This window comes from Tachysurus vachellii, chromosome 8 (assembly GCF_030014155.1).
Source record: "Tachysurus vachellii isolate PV-2020 chromosome 8, HZAU_Pvac_v1, whole genome shotgun sequence".
Lineage (NCBI taxonomy): Eukaryota > Metazoa > Chordata > Actinopteri > Siluriformes > Bagridae > Tachysurus > Tachysurus vachellii.
The window spans coordinates 4,905,459-4,917,013 of record NC_083467.1 but is presented as its reverse complement, the minus strand read 5'-3'; the positions used below and the strand labels follow the sequence as shown (position 1 = coordinate 4,917,013).

At 39.6% G+C, this 11,555-nt stretch overlaps 1 protein-coding gene across 2 annotated transcripts; it reads right to left on the bottom strand.

The window, feature by feature from the left end:
* Positions 1-5,672: 5,672 nt before the first annotated feature.
* On the bottom strand, positions 5,673-9,544 carry LOC132849873 (uncharacterized). Of its 2 annotated transcripts, XM_060875825.1 has the most exons (3): positions 9,043-9,544; positions 6,699-8,107; positions 5,673-6,497 (listed from the first exon to the last, which is right to left on the bottom strand). In XM_060875825.1, exons 1-3 carry the CDS (start codon positions 9,276-9,278, stop codon positions 6,073-6,075), a joined length of 2,070 nt encoding a protein of 689 aa, XP_060731808.1. In that variant the 5' UTR covers positions 9,279-9,544; the 3' UTR covers positions 5,673-6,072. The 2 variants fall into 2 exon arrangements, with proteins under 2 accessions (XP_060731808.1, XP_060731809.1); XM_060875826.1 differs by lacking the exon at positions 9,043-9,544 and having other exon boundaries at positions 6,699-8,265.
* Positions 9,545-11,555: the final 2,011 nt, after the last annotated feature.

Here is an 11,555-nt window from a genome sequence, read left to right as displayed (position 1 = left end):
TTTCTTTTTCTTATAATCATATATTCTCATGTAATAGAGTTGGTTAGATTAATATTGTTTATTTTACTGTAAACTTTCTTGTAGTGAACGCTTCTAAATCCTACTGTGTATTACCACCAGGGAGTATCTGCACGCAAAGTGTTTCAAGGCCTGCTGTTGAAATGAAGCTTTCTGTGTATTCACGGGGAGTAACCTGCACGCGCAGTGTTTTATAGCTTGCTGTCGAATTCCACGGCGAGAGAAAGCTTCAGTCCTGTATAATCACAGCCTGACAAGTTGCAGGAAGTTAACTGCAACCATATGACCATATATGGAAGTGTTAACCTTGAGGAGAGAAAAAAAGACATTAGCAGCGCACACAGAAGTCGACGGGGAGATATGTTTGGGAACCGAGATGTGTGTGTGAAATAAGATGGTAGCCGCCTAGAAGGCACGAAGCCAACCAAACCTGACAGCCAAATCCAACTGGCCACAGTGAAAAAGTATAAAAGCCCGCATTGAATAACATTGGGTGTGCATTCTATTGTAGACAGCCTTAGTGCATGTTATACTTTAGGTGCATCAGTGGAGAGTTTACACTTGGAGAGTGTTTCTTGGTTTGTTATAATCTTTGCATCTTAATACCTTTTACTTATTTTAGTACTGTTTGATTATTTGAAGGAAGTTTTTATTTGTAATTTTTTCTTTTTATTTTACATATATTACACACACCTATCTGTATTACACTACTTTTAATAAAAAACAAAGCCTCCCATTGTGATGATCCTGAAAAGACAAAAAGTTATAAGTCTGTCTCCTTCATTTAAAGATTCAAACAAGAAGACCTAAGTAGAAGACCTTGGAGAGGAGCCTTTGTTAGAAGACCGAGGGGACTTCGGTGAAGGAGCACATAGTTGCAGGGCAGAGTTACTAAAGTGCACTAAGAGCCCAGGAACCAGTCACAGCGCATGTCTGAGAAACCTGAACCAGACAACTCCCTCAACACGCTGAACCCTGTTAGACTCCCGGGTTCCGCCTCACCTGCACACCTCACCACTGATTACCACGGAGTTGTAAATAAATCACCACTTTGTCCTAAGAAACTGTGTTCTTTGTGACTTTTTCCTGGTACTGTTCTCTTTCTTCCCCAGGCTGATATGGGATGTTCAGCATACATGTGATTTTTAAAAAGGGAATTCCTTGGGTAAAAATCAAAGAATAGTGTTGGTAGTTATTTCTCACCTCACCCAATTAGATTTTTGCTGATGAAAGAGCTGAAATTTCAGTTCCAGAAGCAGCCATGCAAACCCAAGCCATGATACTGCTACCACCATGTTTCACAGATGAGCGTGTCTGTTTTGAATCACAAGCAGATTTTAGTATAAGATCACTTTGGACGAAGTTCATGTTAGTTCCAAAACCTTTGTGGTTAATTTTTAACTGTCATGGATGGCTTTGACAATTTCCTGACAGCAGTGTTTGTTTATATACTGTGCCATGTGTCTTTGTTTATGTACTGTGCACCAATCCTTAGTCCACTCAAACACTTTAAACACTTCCCCTATTTATACCTGTGTTGCGTGTTTTTGCTGAGACCTTGCCGTAGTCTCTTGTTACCATGTTTTGTTTTCTGTTCCTTGTTTCTGTATCGTGTTTTATATTTGTTGGCCATATTTTCTCTAGTGTTACTTGTGTGTGTCTGTCTTGTTATTTTGTCTTTGTTTTTTCTGGATTTTGTATTTTCCACACTAAAGGCACATGGTTTCTGATATTAACTAATTCAGTCTACATAGAATATTTAGTCATTTAGTCCTCACCTTACCCAACTATAATTTTTGAGATAAACCTGCTGGAATTTCAGACATTATGGGGAATATTGTGGATTGGCCATGCATTAGTGTCCTTATTGTGGGATATGCCCAGAGTTAGCTAGGGAGGCTGTGCATCAAGGGGGTTTTGTAGGATAGTTATGGCACTGCCTCCTAACCCTTTGGGGGATTCACTTTGGGCTTTTTTCCTTTGATCTGATGAAATGCTGAATCTTACCATCAACCATCAACTCAGGGAAAGCAAATGATGGTCAGAGAATCCAGTGAAATGTTGCAATGTCCTACCCCAATTCTCTGTTATTTATTATATACAATATTAAGTGATATTAATATTAAGACACTCAAACTATGGAGGATGCAACCCAGTTGGTAATCCTAAGGAGCCACAGGGAAATGCTCTGTTTCTCCTTCCATTGATCGATGTTTCCTCTAAGAGAATTGGCATGAACTTCAGACCATCAGACCATTAGAATGGAATGCAAAAGGGCATAGCCTAAGATTATACAACATGATATCCCAAAGCAGTGCTGTTATGCAATATTTCACACTGTTTTTGCAATCTTCTGAAGACTTTATTATTTGAGATGACTAAGCTGTATTTTTTAATTTCTTGATATTTATACCAAGATGTAAACTTGGCACCTTTGGTAGCAGACCACCTGATTCTTTAGTGAGCAAAGGTATAATCTAAATATAAAATTAAAATAAACACCACTGACTATTTGGTTGCATATCTCTTGCATGAAAAAGGAACAAGCCTGATGTGCCTGGGCTTGTAGTGCAGCTTCTTTCAAGTGCTGTTTGTTCTTCAGTCTCCTCTCACAGAACAACCTTCAAGATCCCAACCAGTCTGGCTTGAAAGCAGCTCATTCCACAGAGACAACCCTTTTGGATGTCTCTGAGAAACTTACTTGCTGCTAGATCAGCCAAACTGTCATGTGTCCTTATCCTCCTTGACCTTTGAGCAGCGTTTGATACAGTCAACTACAAGACTCTCTTGTCCATCCTCGGGAGTCTTGGGATTTGCGGATCAGCTTGGGAATGGTTTGCTTCCTACCTGGAAGGACGCTCGTATCAGGTAACATGGAGGGGAGTGACATCTGCTCCACGCAGACTCTCCACTGGTGTCCCACATGGCTCAGGACTTGGTCCTCTTCTTTTCTCCCTGTATACTCACTCTCTTAAGTTATTTCCTCACATGGGTTTTCTTACCACTGCTATGCTGATGATGCACAACTTTTCTTCTCTTTCCCAACCTCAGATACCACAGCTTCTGATCGGATCTCAGATGTCTGGCAGACATTTCAACATTACAACATTAGAAGGATTCGGCCATTTATGTCCACACAGGCTGCTCAGGTACTTGTTCAGTCTCTTGTCATTTCTAGATTGGATTACTGCAATGCACTGCTGGCAGGTCTACCTATGAACACAATCCGTCCTCTGCAAATGATCCAAAATGCAGCTGCACGGCTTGTTTTCAACCTGCCAAAATTCTCGCATACCACACCGCTGCTGCGATCCCTCCACTGGTTTCCGGTAGATGCACGCATCAGATTCAAAACACTGATGCTGGCCTACAAAGCCAAAAATGGACCAGCTCCCTCTTACCTCAAAGTCCTCATCACTCCTCGCACTGCACCCCGCACCCTCCAATCTACCAGCACTGCTCAACTGGTTCCACCATCTCCTAGGGTGAGAGGCAAGTATACTACAAGACTCTTCTCTGTTCTGGCACCAAGGTGGTGGAATGAACTTCCCCTTGAGGTCCGGACAGCTGAGTCAATGGCTATTTTCAAGCGGCGGTTGAAGACCTACTTATTCAGGAAACACTTCAACTAGCACTTCTTTCCTTATCTTTTGCATTTAAAAAAATTACACTTTTTCATTATAACTTTGAACAAATGTTTTAAACTCATGGTATCTTAAGTATGTAACCTAGTGAGCCAGCACTAATGTATTCAATGTTAGAGATTTAAGCACTTATGTACGTCGCTCTGGATAAGGTGCATCTGCCAAATGCTGTAAATGTAAATGTCCTCTTCAGGGGTGAAATAACTAAAACCTTCCACTGATGAAGTCTTTTGTTGAGTTGGCAGTGTGTTTTGGATGATTGTCTTGCTGCATGATGAAGTTTGTCACAATTAAATGGAATGCATTTTCACATAAATTGGCAGACAGAATGTTTCTGTAGACTTCTGAACTCATTCTGCTGCTAAAATCATGAGTTATCATTGAAGATGAGTGAGTTTATTCCAGAAGACCCTTCCATCAGAAGGCTTCACAGAAGAGCTTGAAAAGAATGTTTCTGTCAACTGCTTTTACTGATTTAAATGCAATCTTCATAGGTGAAACCCAGGGCTCAAACCAAGAGTAGGCATTCAAAATTATTAATTGTTTAAACAATCTAGTAACACAGCCTTGAATCACTTGAAATAAAAATTGGTGGGTTAAGGTGCTACATTCTAAGTTGTTTAACACATCTATACAGTATGTATATATCATAAATTGAAAGCAGTTTGATCAATTGTATCATGTTCATGTTTTTATATCTAAATATATATCCTTCACTGTTAAGTCAGCAATTAACTAATTTGACAGCATATTTCAGAAAAATTCTTTGAGTGCCACCTTAAAATCCTTGTGCATGGTGTATCTGAGCCTGGTGGATTAAACATATGCATTTTCTATTACCTGATTTAGGCCTGTTAGATCATGAAAAATACTAATGTGTTAATGCCTCCTAAGCCTGTTTATCCTTGTTTTTCCTCAAAGTTTAATTTCACCATTTCTTAGCACACTGGCTCCAAAAATACTAAGCCTGATGCTCTCTCAGGGCAGTTGTCTTCCCCTCAAGAAACTTCACCCACTGAAACTATCTTTCCTTCCTGGGGCTTGGTCATTATTGATATAGAAGAACAATCCTTGAAGACCTGGAAGGTAAACCTGGTCCCAGCAATGTTCCCCTCGATCCTTACAAGCCTATGTTCCCACATGTGGGACCTTTTTCCTTGCCACAGTAGCCTCAGGCTTGCTCATTGGGGATAAATACAAACAAAGTACAATATTAATCTTTGTATAAATATGTGTATAATGTTAACCTTTTTGTACTTGTTGCAATATATTTGATGTTCTGTAAATCTGCTTTGGGACAATGCCCATTGTTAAGTGCTATATAAATAAATTGAATTGTTGTTTGCTACAACCAGGACGTGCTTTCTGCTGCCTCAAGTTCTGTGAATTTCTATCTGGAGCTTGTCACAAAAATGATACAAAACATATTGTTGCACAAACATAAAAAATGTGTTTATAGAAACCTTAAAATGTCTACTAATGTCTATGGACATTATTTCAAGACAAGTAGCTTTTATTGTCATTTTAACCATATATAGCTGACACAGTACACAGTGGAATGAAACAATGTTTCTCCAGAACCATGGAGCTACATAAAAGTACAATGTTTGCCATTTAGTGCAACAGTGCAAGACAAAAGACAGAGCAAACAGAATACAAAATCACTACAAGACAAATACACAAAATGCACAAAAAAGCTGACCAATGTGCATAATGTATATTATAGAGTTGGGTCCGAGTCCACCTTTGTCGAGTACGAGTCAAGACCAAGTCCTTAAACATCAAGTCCAAGTCCGAGACCGAGTCCAAAAGGGCCCGAGTTGGACTCAAGTCCGAGTTCTTAAAGGCCGAGTCCGAGTCGAGTCCGCCCGAGTCCAGAAAGTAATTAAATTAAAAAAAAAGATTATAAATTGGTATTGTAAATTTTTATATTCTATTAATATTTTAACCTTACAACCCATTAAATCAATGGCAATATAAAAATGTAATAAAAAATACCACTATTACATCTTGTCATTGCCATTGAACATTTTTATTTTATGTCAACAGAACTAGTTTCCTATCAAAAAAGGTTTCAAAGAAAAGAAGGTTATATGTAGAACTTTTATTGTATTACAAGTGCATGAAAATACAAATGAACCCGTTTTATTATTGTATCACAATATATTATCCTCCAGTTAAAGCTGACATTTCAATTATTTAATGCCTCTCCCCCACATTTAAATAGGCTGAGGAAATACTCAGACTAGAGTTTAAATCTATCAGCTAGTCATAACAACAAACTTAAAGCTTTATTACGGTGCTTAATCAACAACAAACTCCTTTCTGAACACAGCTCTCTGGTCTTGTAACATGAGTTGTAATGAACACTGAACATGAAATGTACAGTACTATAGTGCACAGTCAAGCACTAAACCAGGGCCATATTGCTTTTCAAAAATACAAGCGCTGTGACCATTTTATGAGTTAAGCGTGCACGATGTGGTCTCATGATGAGGCCACCTTTGCTAAAGACACGCTCTACTGGTGCAGAGGATGCTGGAATAGACAGCACTTTTACAACCAGAGAGTAAAGCTGTGGGAATTTCTCCCTGTTTGTCGACCAAAATTCAAGTGCTGTATTTGTGTCTGTGTTTTGAATGGCATCAAAGTACTTGTGTATCTGAGCTGAAATGCATGCATCCTTAGCTGAGTGACTCAGGTGCTTGTGAGCTCGATAGCGAGCTAGAAGTCGTGGGCATTTGCCAGGAGGAGAATCTGAGGTTTCATCAACATCACCTCCAGAATGCAGCATGTCTCCATCTGCTGTGGCCTCAACTTCTGCAGTCAAAGAATCTGAAAAATATGAAACATGCACAAATAACACACGTTAAAATGCATTTGGATTTAGGGACCTAAGGACCATTATTGTATGCCTACTGCATATTTTTATGCTCTGCAATATACAGAGTATATAGTAGACAAATAAGAAGTTTGCTTCACAATAAATTGCAGACAAATCATTTTTAGGTTATTAAAGCAAATAAAATGAATTACCTATAAGTGTTCTTTTCAGATCCTCTCTGAATTTCTTCACCGAATCTGGACTCTCATTGTTGGTTACATCTAGATCAACCCAGTTCAGGCCAAACTGAGGATCAAGCATTGTTGCCAAGAAATAGACATTATGGTTGAACTGGTCCTCTTTCCCATTTTGCTCAACCATTTTGGTTCTCACAAAGATCCCAGAGAATCTCTTTAAAAGTGATTGCCGAAGGGATGTGGCTAGAGGCCGGCAATGACTTTGTGACTCTGATATTTGGAGCAGATGAGTGTTTAAATCAAGTACAGTGGGGACCACCATACTAATAGTGACCATTTTCTCACCCTCTGTAAGGTCTGTTGCTTCCGCAAAAGGAAAGAGAACAGAACCTAAATTCTTCAGTTGATTCCATTCACGAACTGAAAAAAGAACATGTTGAAAGTCTGAACTGCAAATTTGTGTGAGATCCCTATGGTCAAGTGCTGTAAGGGCCTGTAGCTGCTTGAATGTACTGTTCCAGCGTGTGGATGTAGCTGCAGGAATTGATCTATCTGTCCCAAATTTAGCCTCAAATCGTTCTTTAAATGTAGTACTTGTGTGAAGTAATGAGGTTAATTTTGACATTTTGGTAAGTGCTGAAGAAAAGGCCTTGGCTTCTTTCATTCCATCATGTACAACTAATTGCAGAGAATGTGCAAAACATGACAGCCTTTGTCTTGTTCTCACCATGATAGTCTCGTCTTCCCAGGTCACATCCTCCCAAAGACTCTCATCATCTAAGTTTTCCTCTTCTGCATCACTGCCATCACTGTGCTGCTCTTCCTGTGGTAGCTTGACTTTGAATGCACACTTCATATTGACTGCATTATCAGTAATAATGTACCTGACTTTACTTGCTATGTTATATTCATCAATGATCTCGTCAAATGCCATGGCTATGTTGTCTCCACTGTGTCTGCCACAAAACCGCCTACAGTCTAAAAGAAAGGACTCCAGCTGATTTCCATCTTGGTTTAATCCATGGGCAGTAACACCGAAGAAGGACCGCATGGTTCGATCAGACCATATGTCAGCAGTTATGGACACAGATGATTGGGTCTGGAGCTTCCTTTTAATTGAATCTTTCACCTGATCAACCAACAAAGGAATGTGTTTTTCAGTGATTGTTTTTCTTGCAATGGGAGTGTATTTGTTGTCCATTACTTTCAAGAAATGCCTGAAATGCTGATTTTCAACAATTGACAGAGGTAAAGTGCAGCCAATGAGGAGATCCTTAATGATGGCATTATGAATTTCTTGTTGTCTTGGAGAACTTGCATCATAAAGTTGCACTGCTTGTTTGGTCAATTCTGGTCTTGCAAATCCTGCAATGCTGGGCTGTTGGTCTGTTGGTTGCTGCTGCTGTCTTTGGTACTCTCTTATTCTGGGAAAAAAAGGAGAACATTTTAACAACACTTGCTAATTCAAAAACAGAAGGTACAGTACATGCAAAACAAGGGTATTTGTCTAATGTGCCTCAAACATTTTTTTTTGCAAAGTTTTGTTTAAGCTATTTTACTAGTTATTGCAATTCAGATCACATTAAGTAATTGATAGAAAATAATTACATTACATTAAGAGCAAATCATTTTATATTTAAAAAGACTATATTTACAGTCCCTGCATTTCTGTGGTGATATGTTAATTTCCTTACTAAAATGTAAAAAACAAATCTCAATCAGCAGGGTTTATATTATTTCCCACATTAAGAATTACATTTAACATTTTGTAAAATTAAAGACTGGAATCACCAAATGCTAATGTTTAGGGGTGGGCGATACTAAAATCTTACTTCACGATAATTGCTTTCTCAAGTAGGTCCAAGTAGTATTCAAGTAAGAATAAATACTACTGGAATTAAATAAAGCAATTAAATGTAAAATAAAACAGACTTCACTGTATGACATGCACATTGATTCTCATTACATTTAATAAAGTTAGTTATCAGTAGAGTGAGTGATTTTGTTAACATTACGGCAACAGATTTATTTGACTGATATGACTATTTTTCCCAACTGTTTGTTTACATTCACTTAAGACATCTTAACAATGTACATAACCGACTGTTTACATGAATACTCGGCCAAACTTACATTTTGACATGATGTGTGTGAATTTTTTTGACCGTGCAAGTGTAAAACCATTAGATAATTCATCACTGATGACGCACATTGAGGCGGCCTCATGGCGGTCTGCATGATTTAAATTGGCGCGCCCGCGCACACACACAGACCCAATATATATTTAGCGTCATATCGCCCAGCCCTAACAATGTTATTTGGATTTAAACTGGTATAAAAGTTATAATAAGAAACTTACCTTTCTTTATGTTTTCTCTGAACATGTCGGTAGAAATTTGAAGTCGTGCCAGAAACATCAGTAAGAGTTGTTTTGCAAAATTTGCAATCCGCAGAGTGCTTCTTTTTACCGGATGTCTTGCAAATAAATTCTTTATGATTTTCGTAAGCAAAACAAATTATTGCTGACTTTGAAGACATCGTCCTAGCCACAGATTGATATCCAGTGAGTGATGTGTGTGTTTCGTCTGCAAGCATAAGATGATGCTACTGCTGCCTGCCGGTGTGGTGGCAGTAAAATGACAAACGGGAACATTAATTAATTTCTCATCTCAATTTTATGCTGGTTTTATTGTTACACATGACGCGGACTCGACTGTACTCGGAATATTTTCCGAGTCCAAAATGTTCAAGTCCGTGTCAAGTCCGAGTACAAATTCACCCGAGTGCGTGACAAGTCCGAGTTCATTCAAAATTGGACTCGAGTCCGGACTCGAGTCCGAGTCCGAGTTCGAGTACCCCAACTCTAGTATATTATAAAGCACATTGTGCAAATAGAGCAATTGTAAACATATGCAAACTTAAGCCGAAGCAGCAGTTAGATGAGGTATTGAAATGAGGTGTGCAAAAACTGTTGAGTGAATGCGTACTCTGAGTACTCTGTCTACAAGGGGAGTTAATTCACTAATGTCTGCTGGACCAGACAACATTCCTGGTAGAGTGCTCAGGGAATGTTCAGAACAGCTAGCGGATGTCTTCACTGACATCCGTGGATTAACTCACCTTGTAGACAGAGTACCAGGTCCTTGGGGGAAGGTAAACCTGGATGCCCTGCCACATGTGCAGGGTGTCTCTTGTTTACAACCCAGTCTAGGGTTGAGCTGCACAGAGTGATTTGATACCTTTATAAATTGGCAAAAAAAAATTAATTTCTAGGTAAGGGTATTTGTATATATTATTCAATTATCCTAACTTCTCTGGCAGCCGCTGTAAAGCTTCAGAGTTCAACAAACGAAGGGAAGTCATGCCAACCAACGTGCATGTACCAACATGCAAGTAATCAATTTCAGGGGAGAATTCAGCAGGAGAAATCTGCCCATCAACGTACAGTAGAGAGTCATGACTGAGGTCACAGCTGGGGCAGGTTTACACTCCACTGGTGAAGGCCGAGCATGATACGGTTTCAATAGGTTAATGTGACACACACAGGTACTACGTCTACGACCAGGTGTACTGAGAACATAGTGGGACTCAACTTTTGCTTCACCACATAAGGTCCAGGCACTGGTAATAGTGCCAGCACTAGGTCACCAACACAAAATGAGCGAGAGACAGCCTTACGGTCATAACGCTCTTCCTTAGCCACTTGTGAAGAGCACAATGCAGCCCCTTCCAATTCTCTTGCCAAGTCTAAACGCTCACGAAGAAGTCGAACATCACAATTGTTTGTCCCAAATGGGGAGAAGACTTAGCCAACCACTGTTCTTGCAGGGTTTTCAAGGGACTTCTCAAAGTGACCAAACCGCGTCCGATGGGCTTAAACCAAGAGATTCTTGCACCGCATCACGTACAGCAAATAGTAAAAGAGGCACCCCCTCATCCCAATCCTTACCGGTTTCTACACAGAATGTATGTAGCATGGTTTTAAAAGTTTGATGAAAGCACTCCAAGGCACCTTGCGACTCGATGGTAAGCATTAAAAAGCTGGTGAGAAATCTGTAATGTGTGCATTACTTGTGGGAAACAGCCATGATGTGAAATTTGTCCCACGATCGGTTTGTATACACTTAGGGAGTCCAAATGTGGTGAAAAACCTAAGGGCCTTATCCACTGCTTTTGACTTAAGCGTATGCATAGGGAATGCTTCAAAAGGTGAGAATATTCAAAAGGTGAGAATTACCAGAATGGGTTTTAGGCAATGGACCAACACAATCCACTATGATCCTTTCAAACGAGCCTGTCCTGACTATGATGGGTTTCAGGGGAGCAGGTCGAATAACCTGAATAGGTTTACCCACTAACTGACATGTATGACAAGTCCTGCAATATCTTACATCACTCTTTATACCAGGCCAATAGAAATAACGCAAGATATGCTGATGAGTCTTATGGATACCTGCATGTCCAGAACAAGGATGATGATGAGCTAAGTTGAGAACAATTTCTCAGGGAACTGGGAACCACCACGTGGAATATTTCCAACCAAGGATCATCAGAACTGGGAGGAGACCATTTCCTCATCAACACCCCATCTTCAAAATAATACCTGGTCTGCCACTGCTTAACATCAGAATGATTATAGACAGACTCAAAACACTGTCCTAACGAAGGGTCGGCTTGCTGAGAAGCCACTTACTGATCATGAGACATGGGCAAATCTACCTCGGGGCCAGGATAGATATTTCTCATTTGTCACGTCGATGTTATCAATAATCTCTTTACAAGGCTCCTCCTGAGATAGGAAGGATGCTGACAAATCTTTTTTAAAAATTTTGTTGGGCCCGTGTCAAGACACAGAAAACAGTGCTGTCACTA

Coding starts and splice junctions, on each gene's coding strand:
- LOC132849873 (XM_060875825.1), bottom strand. CDS start 9,278: ATGCTTGCAGACGAAACACACACATCACTCACTGGATATCAATCTGTG. Junction 8,108..9,042: donor CAGAGAAAACATAAAGAAAG/GTAAGTTTCTTA, acceptor TTTTTTTCCCAG/AATAAGAGAGTACCAAAGAC. Junction 6,498..6,698: donor TCTGAAAAGAACACTTATAG/GTAATTCATTTT, acceptor CATATTTTTCAG/ATTCTTTGACTGCAGAAGTT.